Here is a 20,443-nt window from a genome sequence, read left to right on the forward strand (position 1 = left end):
CGGGATAGATAGAGAAGGCAAGAAGAGAGAAAGTCATATGCATGTAATAGTTAGATTGTGGACATGACAATTGTATTATGATGAAATGTAAAAATATTCAGTATGTTATGTAATGAGGTTATTGAGGATAGAGTTGTGCTTGACCATAGTATATTGTTAATCCCTTTTGTATGTACATGATCTTATGTTATGATGTTTATGCAAACTAACTCAACACAGGTTATTTTGCCTTTAAGGCTTGATGAGATCCCACAGAGGGACTATGTTATGTATATGTTCAGAGTATGCACAGGTTGAGTTAGTTGGTGACAGTATGTATGAAGAAAAAGTTTTAAATTTTTATGCATGTTGATGATCATGTATGGGATTATACAGGTTTACAGGTTATATGTCAGGCTTGCTACGGGTCCCGGCGGCCTTAAGTCGACCCGGATCCTAGCGCCGGTAGCGGTCCGAATTTCGGGTCATTACAATAATGTTATAATCTTTCAAGAAGTGGCTCACTTAATGCATAATAGAATATCATGTCTTGGGTGGATGGTTTTGAAGATTGATTTAAAGAAAGCTTATGATAAAATGCGGTGGGACTTCTTGTTAGATTGTCTACATCTAGCTTGCTTTCCATAGACCGAATTAAGACCTGTTTACAGTCGTGTTTTATGTGTGTGGCGTAGACCTTCTCACCTTCAAAAGGGGTGCGTCAGGGGATCCCTTATCACTGTCACTTTTTGTACTTTTATGGAGCGTTTCAGTGTATTTCTCATTCAGTTGCCGAAGGGGTTTGGAAGCCCATCCAGCCGGTGTCCTGTTCTTTCCCACTTATTTTTTGCTGATAACTTATTATTATTTGAGGAAGCTTATGTGGAATAGATCATGGGTATGAAATAATGTTTGGAACTTTTTTGTGTGGCATCGGGTCAAAAGGTAAATTTTCATAAATCATATATCTTTTTCTCAGCTAATGTGGATGAGGCTCTTCAGCAGTGAATCTGTGAGGTGGCGGGTTTATGCAGGTCGACTGAGATTGGTATGTATTTGGGGGTTCCCATGTTTCATGGGCAGGTGATAAAACATGTTTTTAGCCCGTTGCTCAATAAAGTTGATGATCATCTTGTGAAATGGAAGGCATTTGTGCTATCTTTTGTTGGTTGGGTGTCTTTGGCTAAATCGATTTTAACCACCCTAAACAATCATTTAATGAAAGCCTTATATTTGCCTCAAGCGATATGTGATGAGTTTTATAAAAGGAATCGTCAGTTCATCTAGGGAGACTACCATGGTAATCAACGAGTTCATCTTGTTCATTGAGACCAAATGACTATACCTTTGACTCATGGAGGGTTAGGAATTAGAACTTATCGAGAAATGAATGTTGCTTTTCTCGCGAAGTTAGGGTGGCGCATGATAAATGACGAGGATGCTCTTTAGGCTAGAATTTTACATGGTAATATGCTACTTATGGTGCTGGGTTGGCAAGGATTGCACCACAATCCAAAGCAGCATCTGTCATATGAAGGGGAATTGTAATTAGTAAGGGTTTTTGACTATAGGGAAGTTATATGGAGTTTGGGAATGGTCATCTAACGAGTTTTTGGACTGATATATGGCTGGGTGATTCTCCTTTGATTTTGCATACTTTAGTTGCAGCTCCAAATTACTTGTTGCAATTCTCAGTCGCAAAGATGTGGCATGGTATATTATGGGATTGGAAGTTGATTAGTCATTTTCTTCCTCACTCTCTTTGTTTACAGTTGGAAGTTATGATGGTAAGTCCACATTTAGAGGATAATGATGAGCTAGCATGGAAAGACACTTCCTTCACACAATTTTCTGTAAAGTCTGCTTTTCACATGCAAAGGGTTGGGGGACTTGCTCAGGTGGACAAGGTATAGGGCTGTATTTGAAAAGTTAAAGTTGCTTAGAAATCATTTCTTTCTATGGCTTCTGCAACTTGACAAGTTAATGACCAATTGTGAAAGACAACATAGAGGTTTTACTGCGGACCTAACGTGCCCATTGTGTGTTGGGGTTATAGAGGATATAAACCATCTTTTCAAGGATTGTTTGTAATACCCGGCTAGGCTCCGGTATCAGAATTCCTACCGTCCGGTGGAATCACGGATGTCGGAAACCTCTAGAAGGGTAAAAACTTATTTTTATAAAATGTTTTCATATATTTTATGATTATGAGTTGTGCATGCACAGGTTAAGTTTGGTGAATGAAAAGAAAAAGTTTAAATTTTTATGTATATGTTTGATCATGTATGGGATTTAACAGGTATACAGCATGTATGTTAGGCTTGCTACGGGTCCCGGCGGCCTTATGCCGATCTGGATCCTAGCGCCGGTAGCGGTCCGGTTTCCGGGTCGTTACATTGTTATAATGCTAAAGAGGTATGAGGTCTAGTATGGGATCCAAATTCGTTAAGGTTTCTGTATTCTAGGCCAGTAAGGGACTGGCTACTAGCTGTATTAGATTTATAACTACGACCAGATTTGATCTCTTCCTCTATACAAGTCTTATGTGTAACTTTATGGTTGTTGTGAAAATGGAGGAACGCTTAGATTTTTAATGGTTTAACCTTTTTCTTGGACAGTAAATTTTGTCAAATCAAGAGTTATTTATATTTGAATGATGCTGCTTGGGATGAGCGTTGTGTTGTTAAGAATCACTAGGTTATATCGGTATCATGAAGTCCTCTTTTGGAGGGTTGGGTGAAATTAAATACTAATGGTGCTTCTAGGAGTAATTTGGGTTATGCAGGTGGCGATGACATTTTTTGTGATAGTAGAAGTTGAGCAAATAATTAAAGAAACATAAAATCAATCTGGGTTTTCTCCCAGTAGCACTTCTTTAGAGTCACTAGCTTGACATTATCCAAGAGTGCTACGTCAAAATTATAGAGGTTTTATGCTATTCCAAGCCACCCTCAATATATAGCTTCAACCTCTAATCATTAACCTTGAAGATTCAGTCTTCATCTTTCACTTCCACTGCCCTATAGTGAAATATTTGAACTACTTCAAAAGGACGAGAGCACCTATAATGCAATTTGCCTAAAAAGAGACGAAGTCGCGAATTAAAACTTTCTGACCCACATGGAACTCATGTCTAGTAATATATTTATCATGCCACCTCTTAGTTCTTTCTTTATATATTTTGGAATTTTCATAAGCATATAAATGAAGTTCATGTAACTTATTCAGCTACAATAAATGCTTCTCTGCTGCAGCTTTCATGTTAAAATTTAGCAACCTGGTTACCTAATAAGCTCGATGCTATAATTCTACAAGTAAATGACATGCTTTTCCAAATACCAATCAGTAAGGAGACATGCCAATTGGGGTCTTAAAGGCTATCCTATAAGCCCACAGTGCATCATCTAATTTTCTAGACCAATCTTTTTTGAAAGCATTGACTGTTGTCTCAAAGACGCGTTTAAGATCTCTACTAGATACCTCCATTTGTCCACTCGTCTGTAGATGGTATGGTGTATCTACATGATGAGTAACAATATATTTGGTTAGTAGAAAACCTAAATAACGGTTATAGAAATACTTACCTCCATCAGTGATGATTGCTCTTGAGATACCAAAGTGTATAAAAATATTTTTCATTAAAAATTCAATCATACTTTTGGCATCATTAGAAGGAAGAGCAACTGTCTCTACCCATTTTCAGACATAGTCTACTGCCACTAAGATGTACTTATTAGAATAGGAGGATAGAAAGGGTCCCATGAAGTCCAATCCCCAAATATCAAACAGCTCTACCTTCAAAATATTGGTCAATTGCATCTCCTGTCTATTAGAAATATTACCACTTCTTTGACACTGGTCACATAAAGCAATAAAAGATTTAGCATCCTTAAATAAGTTAAGTCAATAAAAACCATATTGTAAAAACTTACAAGCTATTTTATGGGGTCCAAGATGACCTCCACATTCTAATGTATGACAATGATTCAAAATACTCTCAAACTCATTAAGAAGAACACATCTCCTAATAATTTAATTAAAAAAATATTTAAACAAGAATCCTCCCAAAAATATTATTTAGAATTATGAATGAATTTCTTTTTCCGTTGATAACTAAAATCGAGAGGGATAACATTACAAGCTTTAAAATTGACTATATAAGCATACCATGGAGTACCAGATGAGAGTAATGCAAACAATTATTCATTATAAAACATCTCATTAATGGGTACCTCATTTTCAACTTGATTTCCTCATGTTCCAACCGAGATAAGTGATTTGCTACTAAATTCTCAGCTCCCATTTTATCTCTGATTTTCATATCAAATTTCTGTAACAAAAGAACCCAACAAATTAATGTTGATTTTGCATCCTTTTTCTCAAGCAAGTATTTAATAGCAAAATGGTCAGTGTAAACTATTGTTTTTACACCAATAAGATATTATCTAAATTTATCAAATGCAAAAATAATAGCAAGCAACTCCTCTATAGTAGCATAATTAAGTTGAGCATCATTTAAGGTTTTGCTCATATAATACACCACATGCAATTTGTGATCCTTTCATTGATCAAGAACAACACCCACAGCAAAATCACTGGCATCATACATAAGCTCAAAAGGTAGGCTCTAATCTGGTGCTATAATTATAAGCGCTGAAATTTACTTCTTCTTCAACCTGTTAAAAACAGCTAAACACTCATCAGTAAAAATTAAAAGGTGCATCCTTAATTAATAAGTTACAAAGAGATTTAGTTATTTTAGAGAAGTCTTTTATGAATCTCCTATAAGAATCCATCATGTCCAAGGAAACTCCTCACTCTTTTAACATATGTAGATAGAGGTAATTGTTCAATCACTTCCACCTTGGCTTTGTCCAACTCAATGCCTCTGGATGATATTTTGTAGCCTAAAACCACTATTTGCTACATCATAAAATGACATTTCTCCCAGTTTAAAATGAGATTAGTCTCCTCACAACGTTTTAGAACTTGGGATAAGTTAGATAAATAGTCATCAAAATAAAAATCAAATACAAAAAAAATATCCATAAAGATCTCAATGAATTTCTCAACCATATCAGAAAAATAGCCATCATACATCTTTGAAAGGTGGCAAGGGCATTACACAGCCTAAATGATATTCTCTTGTATGAAAATATACCATATGAACAAGTAAAAGTGGTTTTCTCTTGATCATCGGGTACAATGGGAATATAAAAATATCCTGAATATCCATCTAGAAAGCAATAATAAGGATATTCAAATAGTCTTTCTAACACCTGGTCAATAAAAGGTAAAGAAAAATAGTCTTTACGTGTTGCCTCATTCAATTTTCTATAATTAATACAAACACGCCACCCTATGATTGTCTTAGTGAGTATCAACTCATTTTTCTCATTAGTCACCACAAGTATCCCCACCCTTCTTAGGAACTACTTGGACATGACTAAACCAGTTGCTATCAGAGATGGGATAGATAATACCTGCATCTAGCAACTTCATTACCTCAACTCTAACTACTTCCTTCATATTAGGATTCAGTATGTGTTGATTCTCAATGGAAGGTTTGTAGTCATCTTCTATCAAAATTTTATGCATGCAAAGACTAGGACTAATATACTTAATATCATCAATGGACCAACCTAGTGCTTTTTTATGCGTCTTCAACACTTTTAGTAATTTACTTTGTTCCTCAATCCCAAAATGATTAGAAATAATAACTGGTTACGTGGAAGATTTCCCTAAAAATGCATATCTCAAATATGAGGAAAATGGTTTAAGCTCAAGCTTAGGTGCTGGTGTACTCTCACTTATCCATGCATTGATTCCATGTCATTAACTATAACAATATTCTCAACCAATGGCTCAAAACAAGTGTCAACAACATCATCAAACATGCAATCAAGTTCACTTTGAAACTTAATTTCACAATAATTTAAATGTTCCATAACACATTCATCAACTATATTTATTCTAAAATAATCATCAGTAGTATCAAAATATTTAGAAGATTGCAAAATATTAAAAGTTACCTCTTCTTGCCCCACTCTTAAAGTTAATTTTCCTTCATGAACATCAATGAGTGCCTTACCAGTTGCAAGGAATGGGCGTCCCAAAATCAATAGAATTTCTCAATCTTCCTCCATATCAAGTACAACAAAGTCCACTAGGAAGATGAATTTATCCACTTTGACTAACACATTCTTTATCACACCTTTAGGATATGTTACTGAACAATCTGCAAGCTACAAGGATACTTTGGTAGGCTTCACTTTTTAAGTCCAAGTTTCCCAAAAATAGATAAAGGCATCAAGTTAATACTAGCGTCCAAATCACATAATACTTTTGCGAATTCCACATTGCTAATGTTACAGAAATAGTAAAGCTCCATGGATCCTTGAGCTTAGAATGCAATTTATTCTGAATAATGGCATTGCACTCCTCTGGAAGCATCACAGTCTCCTGATTGTCTAACCTTCTTTTCTTAGAGAGAATTTCCTTTAGGAACTTTGCATAGTTAGGCATCTAAGCCAATGCTTCAGCAAAAGGAATGTTAATGTGCAAATTTTTAAATATCTCCAAGAATTTCAAAAGGTTCTTATCTTCAGTATTCTTCTTGAGCTTCTGAGATAAACGAATTGGTGGTTACTATAGGGGTACAAGCACCTCTACCTTTGGCTCTTCTACCATTTCCTCTTCAGTAGGAGCTTCAACTATTTACTTATCTTTCTTTGCTTGCTCCTTTAGAGGTAGTTCTCTCAACTATTTGCCACTCCTCAAAGTAATTGCCTTTACCTGTTCTTTTGGATTTATTTTAATGTTGTTGGGCAAAGTACCTTGACTTTTACTGAATAACAGATTTGCTAACTGTCCCATCTGTACCTCCAAATTTTTAATAGTAGATTGTTGATTTTGAAGGTTGGATCTGGTTTCTCCTATAGAGTCATTAGTGGCTCTAGCAAGAGTTTCAACTATGCTTTTCAAACTGCTCTTCTTCTCAGGTGGCTGAAATCCAAGTGGTGCTCTCTGTGATGGTAGCAAAACTTAAGTTTGTGGTTGAGTTTTACACCTGATATTCGGATGGTCTCTCCAACTTAGATGGTAAGTATTAGAGTATGGATTGTTTTGTTGGCATCCCTGATTACCCACATAATTAATCTGCTCAACTTGCAAAAGAGAGTAGTCCATAAGACACTCACTGGAGTCATGGTTGCCAACACAAATCTCAGAGACCTGCACCACAGAATTAATAGAATTAGTAGTAAATTTGTCCAACCTTATAGTTAGAACTTCTACATGAGCTTGTAGCGCAGAAACAATGTCAATCTCATGCATGCCTACAGGTCTCCTAGGTGGAATCCTATCTATAAAAAAGTCAAAATTTGTGGTAGCCAATTTATCTATAAGGGCAAAGGCTTCAGGGATCTCTTTTCTTATGAATGACCCTCCAACTGCATTGTCTACCATATTTCTTATATAATATAATTTTTCTATAACCATCCAATCTGGTAGTCTATGGTGAGGATACATTATGAGCATGTCCTTCATTCTCTCCCAGGCTTCATAAAGTGGCTCTGACTCTATCTACAGGAAATGATAGATTTCGCTTCTCAATTTGGACGTCTTTGTTGGTGGAAAGAACATTTCTAAAAAGTTATATGCTAAATCATCCCAGGTAGTGATTGATCTGGGTGAAAGGTTCAATAACCACTTCTTAGCTTTATCCTTCAATATGAAAGAAAATAACCTCAATCTGATAGTTTAATCTGATATACCATTCTATTTATAATTAGCACAAAGATTCAGGAATTGCTCCAAATGGTTACTTGGATCCTAACTAGTCAAGTCGCAAAACTAAAGTACATTCTGAAACATCTATACCAATGAAGGTTTTAACTCAAATTTATTAGTTTGTACTCCTGGTCTAACAATACTTGACCCAATATGTCTAATATCAAGTCTAACATAGTCTCGAAGTGTTCTGCGGTTCTATAGTCTAGCTTCTCCTCTAACCATTGGATTTGCAACTACTGCACTATTGTTGTATCCATCACCAGCTTCAACAACAATTTTGTTTTCAGCCATGTTTGGTTCAATTTTAAGCTCAGTTGCCATTAGAGTATCACTCTTACTTTCTCTGACTTTTTTTGTTCTGATGACAAGTGCATTCAATCTTCGGGTTGTATTGCAATGACTTTGTAATACTTTTATTTCTCATGCACTACCTATAAGAAACAATGATAGAAATAAAAATATTGTCTAAAGAATTAATAGCAGTGCCAAAAACTTGATAAGCATGTGGTATATACAAATGTAAGGAATTGTCTCAAGTAATAAAGAGTTGGTAGAATATCATATCCATAAAAACTGAAAAATTAAGTACAAAAATATTTATAAATCTGATTATTATCTAAACTATTAATAATGATGATGTTCATAAAATTTGAAATAAAATTAAATAATAAAATTAAATATTCAACAAGGTAGAAGTTGTGAAATAATTAATATTAAGTGTTAGGATATCTTAATTTTACTTGGATCTTAAATGTATAATAGATAAAAAGTAAAGAGTTAAGGATACTTGATGTATTTTGGCCTTGAAAATCAATTTTGACTTTTTTGTAGATGGATTCACGTGAGTAAAATGTTAAAAAGTGAAAAAAAAAAAGCGCGGGAGATTTCGCAGAAGGGGAAATTCCAAAGACACGTGCCTTTCACGTGGTCAATTTTTATTTTCGCTTCTTTGCCTCCATTTTTTGACATTTGCTAATATTCCCGCCATTTTCTCTCTCAATCTCAATAGCGTTATAGAATTGGTTTATCAGACAAAATACCGAATATCTAACAAAGAGAGAGAGAAGAAGAATTAGCAGCAGCTAGCAGCAAATGGGTATCAAAGATCTTCTCAGGTTCATGAAACCCTACATTGAACCCATTCACATCAAGAAATACGCTGGAAAAAGAGTAAAAAATCAATGATTTGTCCCGTTTGTTCATTTATTATTATTACTATTTTTGCTTACATGATTCAGTTTACAAACTTTTACAGGTGGGTATCGATGCGTACTCATGGCTTCACAAAGGAGGTAGCGTCCCCTAATCTTTCAGAATTTTATTTTAATAAAAATTTTCTTGGTGAAAATATTTTTGAGTTTTTTTTTTTATTATTTTTGGCTTGGGAAAATGTTTGCAGCTTATTCATGTAGTATGGAGATATGTCTAGATTTAAATGGCGATAAAAAGCTGCGATATTTAGACTACTTCGTGCACAGAATCAATCTTCTTAGACACTATAAGATTACGCCAGTTGTTGTTTTTGATGGGGCAAGCATTCCTTGTAAAGCTGCAACTGAACATGAGAGACAGAGGTCACCATCTTTTATCCATCCTTCACTTTTTTATAGGGATTTCATTTACGACATTTCTGAACTGCATTTTTTCATTGATTACCCATTTGGGTTTTTGGGATGGGAATTTGAGATTTGTTTGTGGGTGTTTCTTTCGGCTTGCTTAGGAGAAGAGAATCTAATCGTGCATTGGCCATGGAAAAGCTTAAGGAAGGGAATGTTAATGCTGCTAGTGAGCTCTTCCAGGTATGGGAATTTCACATTTTGGATGTTCTGTCCATTAGTTTTTTATTTTTGGTCTTGGATTTGATTATTATATCTTTTTTTATCAAAATTTTACTAACAGAAGTCTATGGAATTTGTTGTACGGGACAGTTTCTCTTCCTTCACCCCTGAATTTCTACATATTTGTCTTAGTTCATTTCTTCTCCCAACTGTTACTGACTTTTTACTCTCAAAATTTTATGTCTAGTTTGATTTGATTCCGGAAATTGTAAAGAAAGTTTAGATTTTAGCCACCAAAAAGCTCTTGCTCAAGTCATTTAAGTGGTCTATTTAAAATTTTAATATAATCTGGTTCTACTTGTGGCTACCAGTAGTTTACTTTTCCATCAATCACAACAGTCATGAATTCACATTTAGTATTTTGTTGTAATTTGTAGAGAGCAGTGAGCATCACCCCAGTTATGGCACGTAAACTGATTCAGGTACTTAATTGCTGCAACATCCACTTGTTATCTGTTACTTTTAGCTCTAGAAGTTCTTCATATATAACCTGTTTAATGTTATTGTAGCGTTAACTTTTCATGCTATGCTATGTCTCATGTAGACTTCTCACAAATTTGTCATGTATTTTCCACCAGTGCTTATGCCCTTTTGTCATCTTTCAGATATTGAAATCAGAAAATGTAGAATTTGTAGTAGCTCCATATGAAGCAGATGCACAGTTGGCATATTTATCAAGTCTTGAAGCAGAAGAGGGTGGTATAGCAGCAGTTATCACAGAGGATAGTGATCTATTGGCATACGGTTGCCAAGCTGTAAGAACCTCCGCGAAACTTTGATTAGTTCGAGATGGAGGTCTACTGCTCTCCTGATCACTCTTGGTTGCTTTTATTCATTATGCACATTATTGGTATTGCCTCCTCTTGATTTGTTTGTTTGCTAACAGACCATTTTTAAGATGGATCGGTATGGCAATGGCGAAGAGATAGTTTTAGACAAGGTGTTTGATGTTGTGGCTTGCAAACCTTCATTCCAATATTTTAGTCGAGAATTGTTTACAGGTGAGCTTCTTGGACTATTTTACAAAATGAGTCGTGTTATCAAAAGCTTGAAAACAAAAATGAAAATGTGATTAAACAAGAAGAGAAGAAACATATTTTGTGAAGATAATATTCCTACTAGCTTCCTGCTGGGAAAATCCTTTATCTCACCAAAGATTTTATAGTCCATGATAAAGAAGTATCCACCATCAGATTTCCATTTGTGATGTGATGTAATAGAGAGCCATATGCCCTATTAATCTGTTGCATTTGTAAGTTTGGATTGTGAACTGGCTCATTTATGGACATGCTTGCAGGTATGTGTGTTTTAGCTGGTTGTGATTTTCTTCCATCTGTTCCTGGGATTGGTATTGTGAGGGCTCATTCCTACGTTTCAAAGTATCGAAGCTTGGATCGTGTAAGCATCTTTTTTTTTTTTTTTTTCTACATAACCATAACATTGATCCCACTTTCAAATTCTGAATAAAGTAGATAAAAATATGAAAACATGCTCCAAGCTTTCTAAGGATCTGTAAATGGGTAATAGCTTTCTGGACAATTTCATTCTCAAAAGGATTGATCCCTTCTTCAGAATTGACCTGAATTTAGAAAAAAAAAAAAAAACTTTTCCCAAGTCTTCGCTTAGTTCTTTCTGCAATATTATGGATATTTTACAACACAACATAGATAGGCAGCAACATAATGGGAAACTTCTATTTTGCCAAGTTTAGTTTCTGCTGCAATCTCATCTGAATTTGCAGGCGCAAACTTCTGTTTCTCCTTCCTCAAAGAAACTTTCTTGCATGTCATGTTATTTAACTTTTAAGTGGTGTGGCATGGCAAATTCATATTTTATGAACAAATCCAATATTGGTGGCATGCTTACAGGTTTTATCAGTTCTGAAGTTGGAGAAGGGCAATCAAATGCCTGAAGATTATTGCAAGTCTTTCAAAGAAGCTCTTGCAGTTTTCCAGCATGCAAGAATGTGCGTAAATTGTAAAATTAAGTTTTATAATATTCTGACCTTATGTTTTAGTCTGTGAAATTAATTTATTTTAAAAGCATCTACTTACTGATTTTGTTTTTTAAATGTTGTATGCAGATATGATGCCGAAACCAAGAAACTCAAACACATGAAACCTCTTTCACAAGATCTTTTAGCTTCTTTGGATGAGAAGCTTGATTTCTTGGGGCCGTATCCTATTTCTGTGCTTAGTCGGTTCCTAAAAGTCTGTAGCATCAATTGCAAAGCTACCTGTGACATCTAGTTTCAGCATATATTCCATGGACGGATCACCAACTTTTGCTTTTAAACTCTCATGTCAGTTCCTTAAAAATACTTCAAACATATTATGCTTGTTGCCAGTCTGGTGGTATCTAATCATGGTAATATGAGTAAGGTATAAACCTGCGTTTGGGGTGTGGGTGTGTGTCAGTATGATTTGTTTGCCTCGACTAATTTTATCAGAGAACTTCCTCCTTCAGTAGCAACTGCAATTGCTGAGGGAAAATTGAATCCCATGAACATGGAAGCCTTTGATTATTTTCCAAGTTCTGAATGTCATCTAGGTCTCATTGTTATGCAAAATCCCCGGAAGCCTGAATTCACTTCGCATATAACTGGAGAAAAAGATATTGCAGGCAAGTTGTTTAATCCATCAACCCATGGGTTATTGCAAACAGATGCAAATTACTAGAGTTTTCTCATAGTGGCATCTTTTTGGGGAAAGTTCAGATGAAATGCACATCTGCAACTCCTTTCTAACTTCGTCTGAGATGCTTCAAACTTCTAGCTGTCTTTATATGATATCTATTTTTCACTTGCATTGTATGGGAAATGTTCATAACATTGATGAGAATTGCATGTTTTCATACGGTTGCAGGAATAGTGACAAAGCAGGATACAGCTGTTAGTGAAAGGAAGTATACAAATGAAGCTCTAGCACTTCAGAAACTAATTTTACCACAAGAAATTCATACAAGAACAGAAAACAAAATGGTGCCTGATGATATCTCAGTGAAGATTCCTAAAAACCCATTTATGATACTGTGTTCACCTCCTGATAGCAGTCCAAATGATCTTAGCAATAATCTTTCCAAGAAAAGAAAATTAAATGAGAATGAGATTGACTTGCATCAGAGAGAGAGCATTGATGAACAAGCTTCAGGGATTACAGAGGTGGGAAATTCAGATGTGTTATATGTTACTAAGGAATCCCAGGAAAGTGTGAATTCCAAGCCCAGAAAGATTTCTGATGGGAGAAGCAGAGCTAAAAGTGACAAATCAAAGAGAAGTAATAGCAGGAGTGCAGAGAACAAGCAGAACACTATCTTGAATTTCTTTTCTCGTGTGTAATCTTTCAATCTCTACATGTAATTTATTATCCAGTTTTGGTAATCATTTAGTTCTGTAGATAATCCTTTTCTTTGAGGTGCTGGAACATAGAGGGAAAATAAACATTAAAATAAAAACCTGAACATATTTGAAATTAGAGATGGAGTGGTATTTACTTGAAAAAACTCCAATAGGTTGGCCACCGTATGCAATATAAAAGCAGCAATGACATACAAGAATGGGACAACAAGGATGAGACTGAGCTGTGGCTTGTGCGTTATGCTTGATTTGAAGGGCAAATTCTTATATAGGTTGAGTAGAGAGGACAGAGGAGCCATTGCCTCTTCACTTGATCGTTATCAAAATTTGAATGGATTCGTCTTAAAAATATAACAAATTGGTCCCTTGTCATTAAATTTAACTCAAGTTCAATTTATTAGGAGAAATCACTAACTCTGGGATTACATGGGAAATATCCAATCAAATACATAAAAGAAATCCATTGATTTAGTTTTATCTTTATCGGAAGATTTTTTTTTTTGTGTAAAGTACTCCAATAGTATAAGAAAATAGAATAACCAGTAACTTACATGCAAAATTGATATCAACCTTTAGTACTTCTGTAAGAAATTTAATAATAAGAGTAACTTATAATTCGAAATCTGGGCTTTGTATTGCTGCTACTGATGGTTCAGTAAAATCTGTTCTGGTTAATGCGTTTGATTGCTGGTGTTGAGCATTGATTTTGTTTCTGTAAAAATCAAAGAACTGAACCAACTTGAACTGAAATGGTTTGGTTCTATCTTTTAATTGGTTTTATTTATCTTTCTCATAAATTTGGTCTATTTAGTTTGAACCGTTTGGTTTGGTTTGATTTTTTGAACTGCACAGATTAAAGGTTCTGTAGACTACATATGCACTATGAAACAACTAATACCACAAACTAACCTCAACACAACATGGGAGGCTTAAACAGTCAAATTCAAATTCATTAAGGATTAATTACTTCAAAACAAAACCTTATTCTCTAAGCAAACTTAAATTCCAAAAGACACAGACCGGCTAATGTTCTTTACGCGTGAGCAGTTGCTTGAACCAGTAAGCAGACATTTTGGGATACCTCTTTAGGTTGCTATAATCAACATAGACAATGCCAAACCTTGAAGTGTAGCCTAATCTCCATTCGAAGTTGTCGAGCAACGACCAAGCAAAATATCCAACCACATTGGCTCCATCATCAACTGCTTTCTTCAGTTGAGTCAAATAGCCTTTGTAGAAGTTGATCCTAGTGGTATCATGCAATCCCTTGGGAAGTGTTACGTTACCCGGATCATCCATGCCTGTATGAAGATTTAGCAGTTAACAAACTACATAAGAACCTGATGGAGATTCAGTAGTACAAAGAAGATAAGTTAGGTATTAAGGAATACCATTTTCAGATAATATCACTGTTGGGTTTCCATAGCGCTCTTTTATGTATATCAAAGCCTTGTAGAGGCCCCATGGTACATTGTAAAGCCAATAAGAATTTGCCTACAAATATTGAATCAATCAAATAGTATGAAATTGAACTCATGAGAGTCTTGCATTTATTAATTGTAGAAGACCAATGTATTTATAGCAAATTACCCTTGGACCAATTGACACTCCATTCTTTTCATCTGCAGAGTTCACAAGAAAACCACACTTAGCGAGCAAAGTAAAATATGCATAAAGAATTTTTTTTTTTTTTTTTTGTGTGTGTGTGGAGGGGGGAGGGAGAGTGTTCTTACAAGCAAATCCACAATTCCAGTCTTGCTGATAGCCCAAGTACTTTGGTTTTGGTTGATGTGGATCAAACATGTAGTAAGTGGTATACTGGTTGATACCCACAAAATCAATTGAGCCCTTCACTATTTTAACCTCTTCTTGAGTGAACTTTGGTAGCCTGTTACCTACAATATTCTGTATAGTTTTTGGATACTCACCATAGACAATGGGATGAAGAAACCTGCACAATGCCAAAGTCAATGTTATTGCAGTTCATGCGACTGAAATCCTTAGTTCACGGCATGAAGAAATTTTACCATCCGACATGAAAGTCTCTTGCTCTTTGAGCTGCAAGGTTGTCAGCTTTTGATCTGGTAAGAGGTTCATACCACACAAAATCTAAGAGAATTCCTATCCTCCCCTTTTGCTTTTGCTGCAATTTACTCACGTATCAGTAAACACAATCTATTACAGATTCCCAGGAATAGAATTTAAAAACAAACTGATGAGGTGCTAACCTGATACTTATTACGGTATCTTTGAACTGCAGCAGCATGAGATAAAATAAGATTATGAGCAGCAATGTAAGGCTCGGTTGCTGAATTGCCAACTGTGCAATTTCCAAATGCTTTGGAGCATCTTCCAGGAGCAAAAAAACCATTATCATATCCAAGTGCAGCTACAACTCTAGGTTCGTTGAATGTCATCCAGTTCTTTACTCGATCCCCAAAGGTCTTGAAACAAAAGTCCGCAAAGTCAGCAAAGTCATTCCTGCAGAATCGGAAACATTTCACTCTCAATATAATCACAGATGGTTGCTCAATACACAGATAACATTGAAATAATCGTTCTCATAAAGTACTTACACTACTTGATGATTCAATAATCCATTATACTTCTTCTCAAGTGCCAGGGGAAGATCATAGTGATAAAGATTTGCATATGGAGTAACACCTACAAACATGTGATATTATGTCACTCTTTAGCATGTAGATGTGAAACATCTAGAGATGGAAATTTAAATACTGTTAAAGCTTCTTTTTTTTTTCTTTCAAAATCTTAACCTTTTTTGAGCATGTAGTTAATCAATCTATTGTAGTATGCAACACCCTTCCAATTCACTTCCCCAGTTCCATCTGCATCAACAGTGATTCAAGAATTAGATCAGGCCAACCAACATTTTAGCAGATATGTAACTGAAAAAGGATGGAGAGAGCGGAAAGGAAAAAAGAATTACTTGGGAATATTCTGGACCATGAAATTGAGAACCGGTATGCATCAAAGTTCAAATTTGCCATGATATCTACATCTTCCTATAACATTGGAGAAATGTGAACCATAGATAAAGCCATCATTTATCATTACTGTCTATAGCACATATAATTAATACTTAATTTTTTTCTCCATTTTCAAAAACATTTTTGGTATTGCTGGTGAGTTTTTTTACCTCTGGTTCAGCAAAGGCAAACCATCAACACCTGTACTAAGGATTAGAGCTATTTTTTCCTCTTCTAGTTACAACAACATTACGGCATTAGAGACTCAAAAACTTATCTCCAACATCAACATTGTAAGTAAAGAGTAAATGGCTAGGATATATAGATATTGAAGGGAAAGTCTACCCGCACCCTGGTGTATACACCAATGCAATGCATGTTAAAATCATGGTGGGTCTACTTACAAAAATATAATGCTGGCTTACTATAGCTTGGATGTTTGTACAGTGCGGATAAGAATTTTCCTTTATTGAATTTAGTCACAAAGAATCCTAAACTTTAATAATATCGTGACTTAGGCATCTGCATTTTGTGTGGTATGAGAATCCTAGTAACACTAATCTGAATATTGCTATCCAGGTAAAAATCTATGCAGTGACACTGAAAGGAAACTCAATATTGACATGGGAGATTAACTCACAATTGACTCGATTAATAAATTAGTCTTCATTTGATAGATTATAGATCAAATCTTGAACATATACTCTTTTTAAATTCTCCAGTCCATGTATGCATACTGGATTCAATGTACAGATAATATAATTCCTCTTGTCTCCTATATTGCATCACAAACAAAATTTCTTTCAAATATCATATACTATAAGAAGAATGATTATATTAACTATTGATTGAATTTCTCTCTATTTGTTTTCTTCGATATTAGAACAATTTCTAAAATTCTTATTTTCAAAAAAAATTAATAATAGAAAATCCCAATCCGATTAACAGGTTCATAGTACAACTTAACTATATGGTAGAGAAACACATCATTAAATGATATGAAAAATTCAACATACATATTTACGGATTTACTTGTGTTATGTAAGTTTTCATCATAGTTATTTTGGTTGCAGTCCAGTTCGAATTAGGTTTACTTCAGTAATCAAAGTGAAGTGCTACTTAACTGCAAATTGATGCGATTAAATTTAATAATTGAGAGACTAATTTGATTAATTAATTTGGATCCTATTGTAATGAATTCGGTTTTAGTGCATGAACCATGGAATTGTAAAATGGTAAATGTATAAAAATAAAATAAAAGAAGACAGAGAAAAGGACATACTTTGTAGCGGTGATACTGGTCCACTGACACCTCTCCTGTGGCATTATTGGCAATAATCCCTGACCCACCATGACAATCACATGTCATGTTATATGAAATTATTATTTATTTTACTATTATGTTAAATGGGTTTTATTACATAAGTATATATACAATATTTTTTTTTAAAAGAAGAAAAAAAAAAAAAAATATATATATATATATATATATGTATACACAATACATTGTCTAACCAATAAAGGTTGGTTCAGTTCATTAGAGTCCTGTCTGCTTAGATTGAGAATCTGATTCTTACCAACCAACATCTTTTTTGATAAGTGGTTTCTTAACTCCACTACAGCTTTTTTTTTGGGGCATATAAATTAATTAATTTATTAAATTAATTAAAAATTATATTTATATACAAGCTATTTTAAATAAAATTTACTATAATTTTAAAACGATATGTCAATTTTATATTAAATGAACGTATGTGACCCAAACGTACTTGAGAATTTGCTAAAGTTCGTCTTTTTTTTTTCCAAAGTAATTTTAAATACAGTAAAATTTCGTTAACAATAAAAAACATATCTAAAATAATTTTGATTATTATTTAAGAAGTTTGAAAAAAATTATTTGATCCATTTTATTAATACAATATTAAATTGAATTTTAAATTGAATTTTAATACTGTCAAATTAATATATTTAAAGTAATATATTATAAAAATATATTCCTAACATTAGTTTTCAACAGCTAAATAAACAGATTCTAAATCTATTACGCAAAAAGTAATACATTTTTAATGATTTTAGTATTACTGAAATAAACAGAAATAAATGTAAAACAATTAAAATTTTGATTAAATTTCAAAAAAGGAAATTACAAAAGTAGAAATAAATGCTGACAATTTAGTGTGTGTGCATATGTAAATGAATATATACAGTGTAATCATTTAATTTACCAGGAATTTTAACGAATTCATCCCAAATGCTAGGTCCACGACCGTCCTTATCCGCCATTCCTTCAACTTGATAAGCCGACGTCGCCGTTCCGAATACGAAATTCTTCGGAAAACTTTCTCGGCTCAGTCCTCCAGTGTCAAAATGTATCGTCTCCGTCGCTGCATCCGCCACGCAAAGTAAACTAACCGCCAATATCAAGAATGGCAATCGGAATCTGCTTTCTCTCATCTTCATACAGAGATTAGAGAGAGGGAGAGAGAGAGAGAGAGAGAGAGATTAGAAAAATGGGTGAACTGAAGAGTGAGTGCAGAGAGTAAGCGAGCAAGCTGGCTTATTTATAGACATTAATCAGAAATTAGGATAAATTATTTTTACACGCTGCCCTGGAAAATCTCCTTGGAAGGAAATTATCTAACGTGGGTTGGCGCCACATCATGACCTATGTACGTGCTGGACATTTTATCTCATTCCGTATAAATTAAAAAAATTACTAATTAGTCTAAATTTTAAATTATTTTTTTAATTAATAAAAATAATATAACACACTATAAAGTGAATAGACATATAACTTTGTATTTTTTAAAGAGAATTTAAAGATTGAGAAAACTAATCAAACGGTGAAGGTATATGAAAAATGATGGTTTGGCAATCCACTAAAGAAACTTTCTGCAAAATGTAATGATTAGTTAGATGCATGATTTGGGCTTAAATCGGTCTAAAACGACGGTTTATCCGCCTTTAAAAATGGAAGATAAAGACGATTTCAAGGGTATTGTTTAGTGAAAGTTTTGATTAATTAATAATTAATATATTATTAAATATTGATAAATTTTATGATAAATATAATGATGAACTCATTCTAAATATAATATTTTATAATTTGATTAATTAAATATATAAATTAATTTATACAAAATCGAAATCGAAGATCCAAATCATTGATTATGTCTCCATCATTGGGCACGAATAGGCAAAAATTCAATAAAAATTTAAAACAATGGATTTAAAATAGAAATTCGATTTAATTTTTTTAAATCACTTTGATTTAGTTTCTTTAAATCACTTTGATTTACTTTTTAATATTAGAATTTTGATTAATACAATTTGATTATTTGTAAAAGAATTAATATTAATCAAATTGATTTGTTTATTTGTATTAATAACTTAACTAATTTTGCTAACTTTTAATTTGTTCCCTTTTTTTCGTATTCAATCAAATCAAACCGCCGACAGTCACCCTTTCATTCATGGTGCATAATAGCCATCAATTTTTTTATAATAATTTTTATTTTATATATTTAAAAGTATTCTAAAAGATAAAAGTCTATTTCTTATATTAAATTTTATATCAATTTAGAATAAGAATAATATAATTTTTATATAAATTTTAGACACTCTCGTCCTTTTGAACTAACTTTTAAGATAAGTTAAGTTTAATTAATATTAAACCTCTTATAAATATGTTATATTCAACTATAATTTTAGGTAGGAGGGGTGTGTTGAATTATATATAAATTTGAAATAGGAATAATATGTTTCTTAAACATTTCTCCCTTTAAATTAGTTTTTGAAATGAGTTAGGTTTAATCCAAATTTAACATATGAATATTGATGATCTGAGATCCAATAGAATAGGGTTTTACAAGGGTTTTTGTATTGAAGAATAAAACTTTTTTTTTTCTATCTCCCTAAAGGGGTATCCCTTTTATCCTTTTCTTCCTGCTTGCTGGTGACGTATAACGGCTCTCCCATGATTGGACCACGCGTCTCTGCCATACAGATATGGGCGTACGAGGATATCGGCGCCTGCTCCATGCGTAACGGCCTCTGATTCTCCCCCGTGCGTACACTCGAGCGGATCTGCCAGGCTGTATGACGAGTCTCGTTCTGGATTCTGGGCTGGGCCGAGAGCTGGGCTGGACGCTGAACCCAGGAGGAGAAGGAATCCGTGGGGAGGTTATACGGGCTGGGCCGATCTCGATGAGGAAGAATCTGGTGGAGTCCGGCCTCAGGAACCTGGTGGTCCGGGCCTGTTTTACTTGAGAGGGCGTGTGGGCCTTCCTTTCATGGGCCGTGGCTGTAATCTAGGTCCAGGATTGGGGGTAAGGAAATCCAGCGGTCATCAATTGCCCCTTCACCTTCTTGGCAGTTATTGTTCCGACTGCCGAGGGGGTGAATATCGAGAACCATTATGACCGCGCCTGTTCGTATGTAGCTGCCTTCATAACTCCCTTTCATCTTTTTGTCAGTTCTCATTTCTTGAA

The 20,443-nt window shown here is 34.2% G+C and overlaps 2 protein-coding genes across 3 annotated transcripts; one reads left to right on the forward strand and one right to left on the reverse strand.

Annotated features, from left to right (window-relative positions):
• Nucleotides 1–8,765: 8,765 nt before the first annotated feature.
• Nucleotides 8,766–13,084, forward strand: LOC110600209 (exonuclease 1). 2 transcript variants are annotated; one of them, XM_021737002.2, is made up of 12 exons: nt 8,766–8,943; nt 9,029–9,065; nt 9,173–9,347; nt 9,494–9,572; nt 9,989–10,033; nt 10,217–10,366; nt 10,498–10,612; nt 10,909–11,009; nt 11,480–11,577; nt 11,695–11,787; nt 12,061–12,233; nt 12,476–13,084. In XM_021737002.2, exons 1-12 carry the CDS (start codon nt 8,866–8,868, stop codon nt 12,946–12,948), a joined length of 1,617 nt encoding a protein of 538 aa, XP_021592694.1. In that variant the 5' UTR covers nt 8,766–8,865; the 3' UTR covers nt 12,949–13,084. The 2 variants fall into 2 exon arrangements, with proteins under 2 accessions (XP_021592694.1, XP_043806492.1); XM_043950557.1 differs by having other exon boundaries at nt 8,772–8,888.
• An 805-nt stretch (nt 13,085–13,889) lies between these two features.
• LOC110600210 (beta-glucosidase 44) lies at nt 13,890–18,494 on the reverse strand. The gene is made up of 11 exons (XM_021737003.2): nt 18,179–18,494; nt 17,236–17,294; nt 15,914–15,989; nt 15,741–15,812; nt 15,543–15,630; nt 15,195–15,447; nt 14,994–15,109; nt 14,700–14,917; nt 14,557–14,588; nt 14,358–14,460; nt 13,890–14,267 (listed from the first exon to the last, which is right to left on the reverse strand). The coding sequence occupies exons 1-11, from the start codon at nt 18,411–18,413 to the stop codon at nt 13,990–13,992; spliced, it is 1,530 nt and encodes a 509-aa protein (XP_021592695.1). The 5' UTR covers nt 18,414–18,494; the 3' UTR covers nt 13,890–13,989.
• Nucleotides 18,495–20,443: the final 1,949 nt, after the last annotated feature.

Source organism: Manihot esculenta, chromosome 14 (assembly GCF_001659605.2).
Source record: "Manihot esculenta cultivar AM560-2 chromosome 14, M.esculenta_v8, whole genome shotgun sequence".
NCBI classification, from domain to species: Eukaryota; Viridiplantae; Streptophyta; class Magnoliopsida; order Malpighiales; family Euphorbiaceae; genus Manihot; species Manihot esculenta.

Coding starts and splice junctions, on each gene's coding strand:
- LOC110600209 (XM_021737002.2), top strand. CDS start 8,866: ATGGGTATCAAAGATCTTCTCAGGTTCATGAAACCCTACATTGAACCC. Junction 9,348..9,493: donor ACTGAACATGAGAGACAGAG/GTCACCATCTTT, acceptor CGGCTTGCTTAG/GAGAAGAGAATCTAATCGTG. Junction 11,578..11,694: donor GTTTTCCAGCATGCAAGAAT/GTGCGTAAATTG, acceptor TGTTGTATGCAG/ATATGATGCCGAAACCAAGA.
- LOC110600210 (XM_021737003.2), bottom strand. CDS start 18,413: ATGAAGATGAGAGAAAGCAGATTCCGATTGCCATTCTTGATATTGGCG. Junction 15,110..15,194: donor GATACCGTAATAAGTATCAG/GTTAGCACCTCA, acceptor AGTAAATTGCAG/CAAAAGCAAAAGGGGAGGAT. Junction 14,589..14,699: donor CTGGAATTGTGGATTTGCTT/GTAAGAACACTC, acceptor TGAACTCTGCAG/ATGAAAAGAATGGAGTGTCA.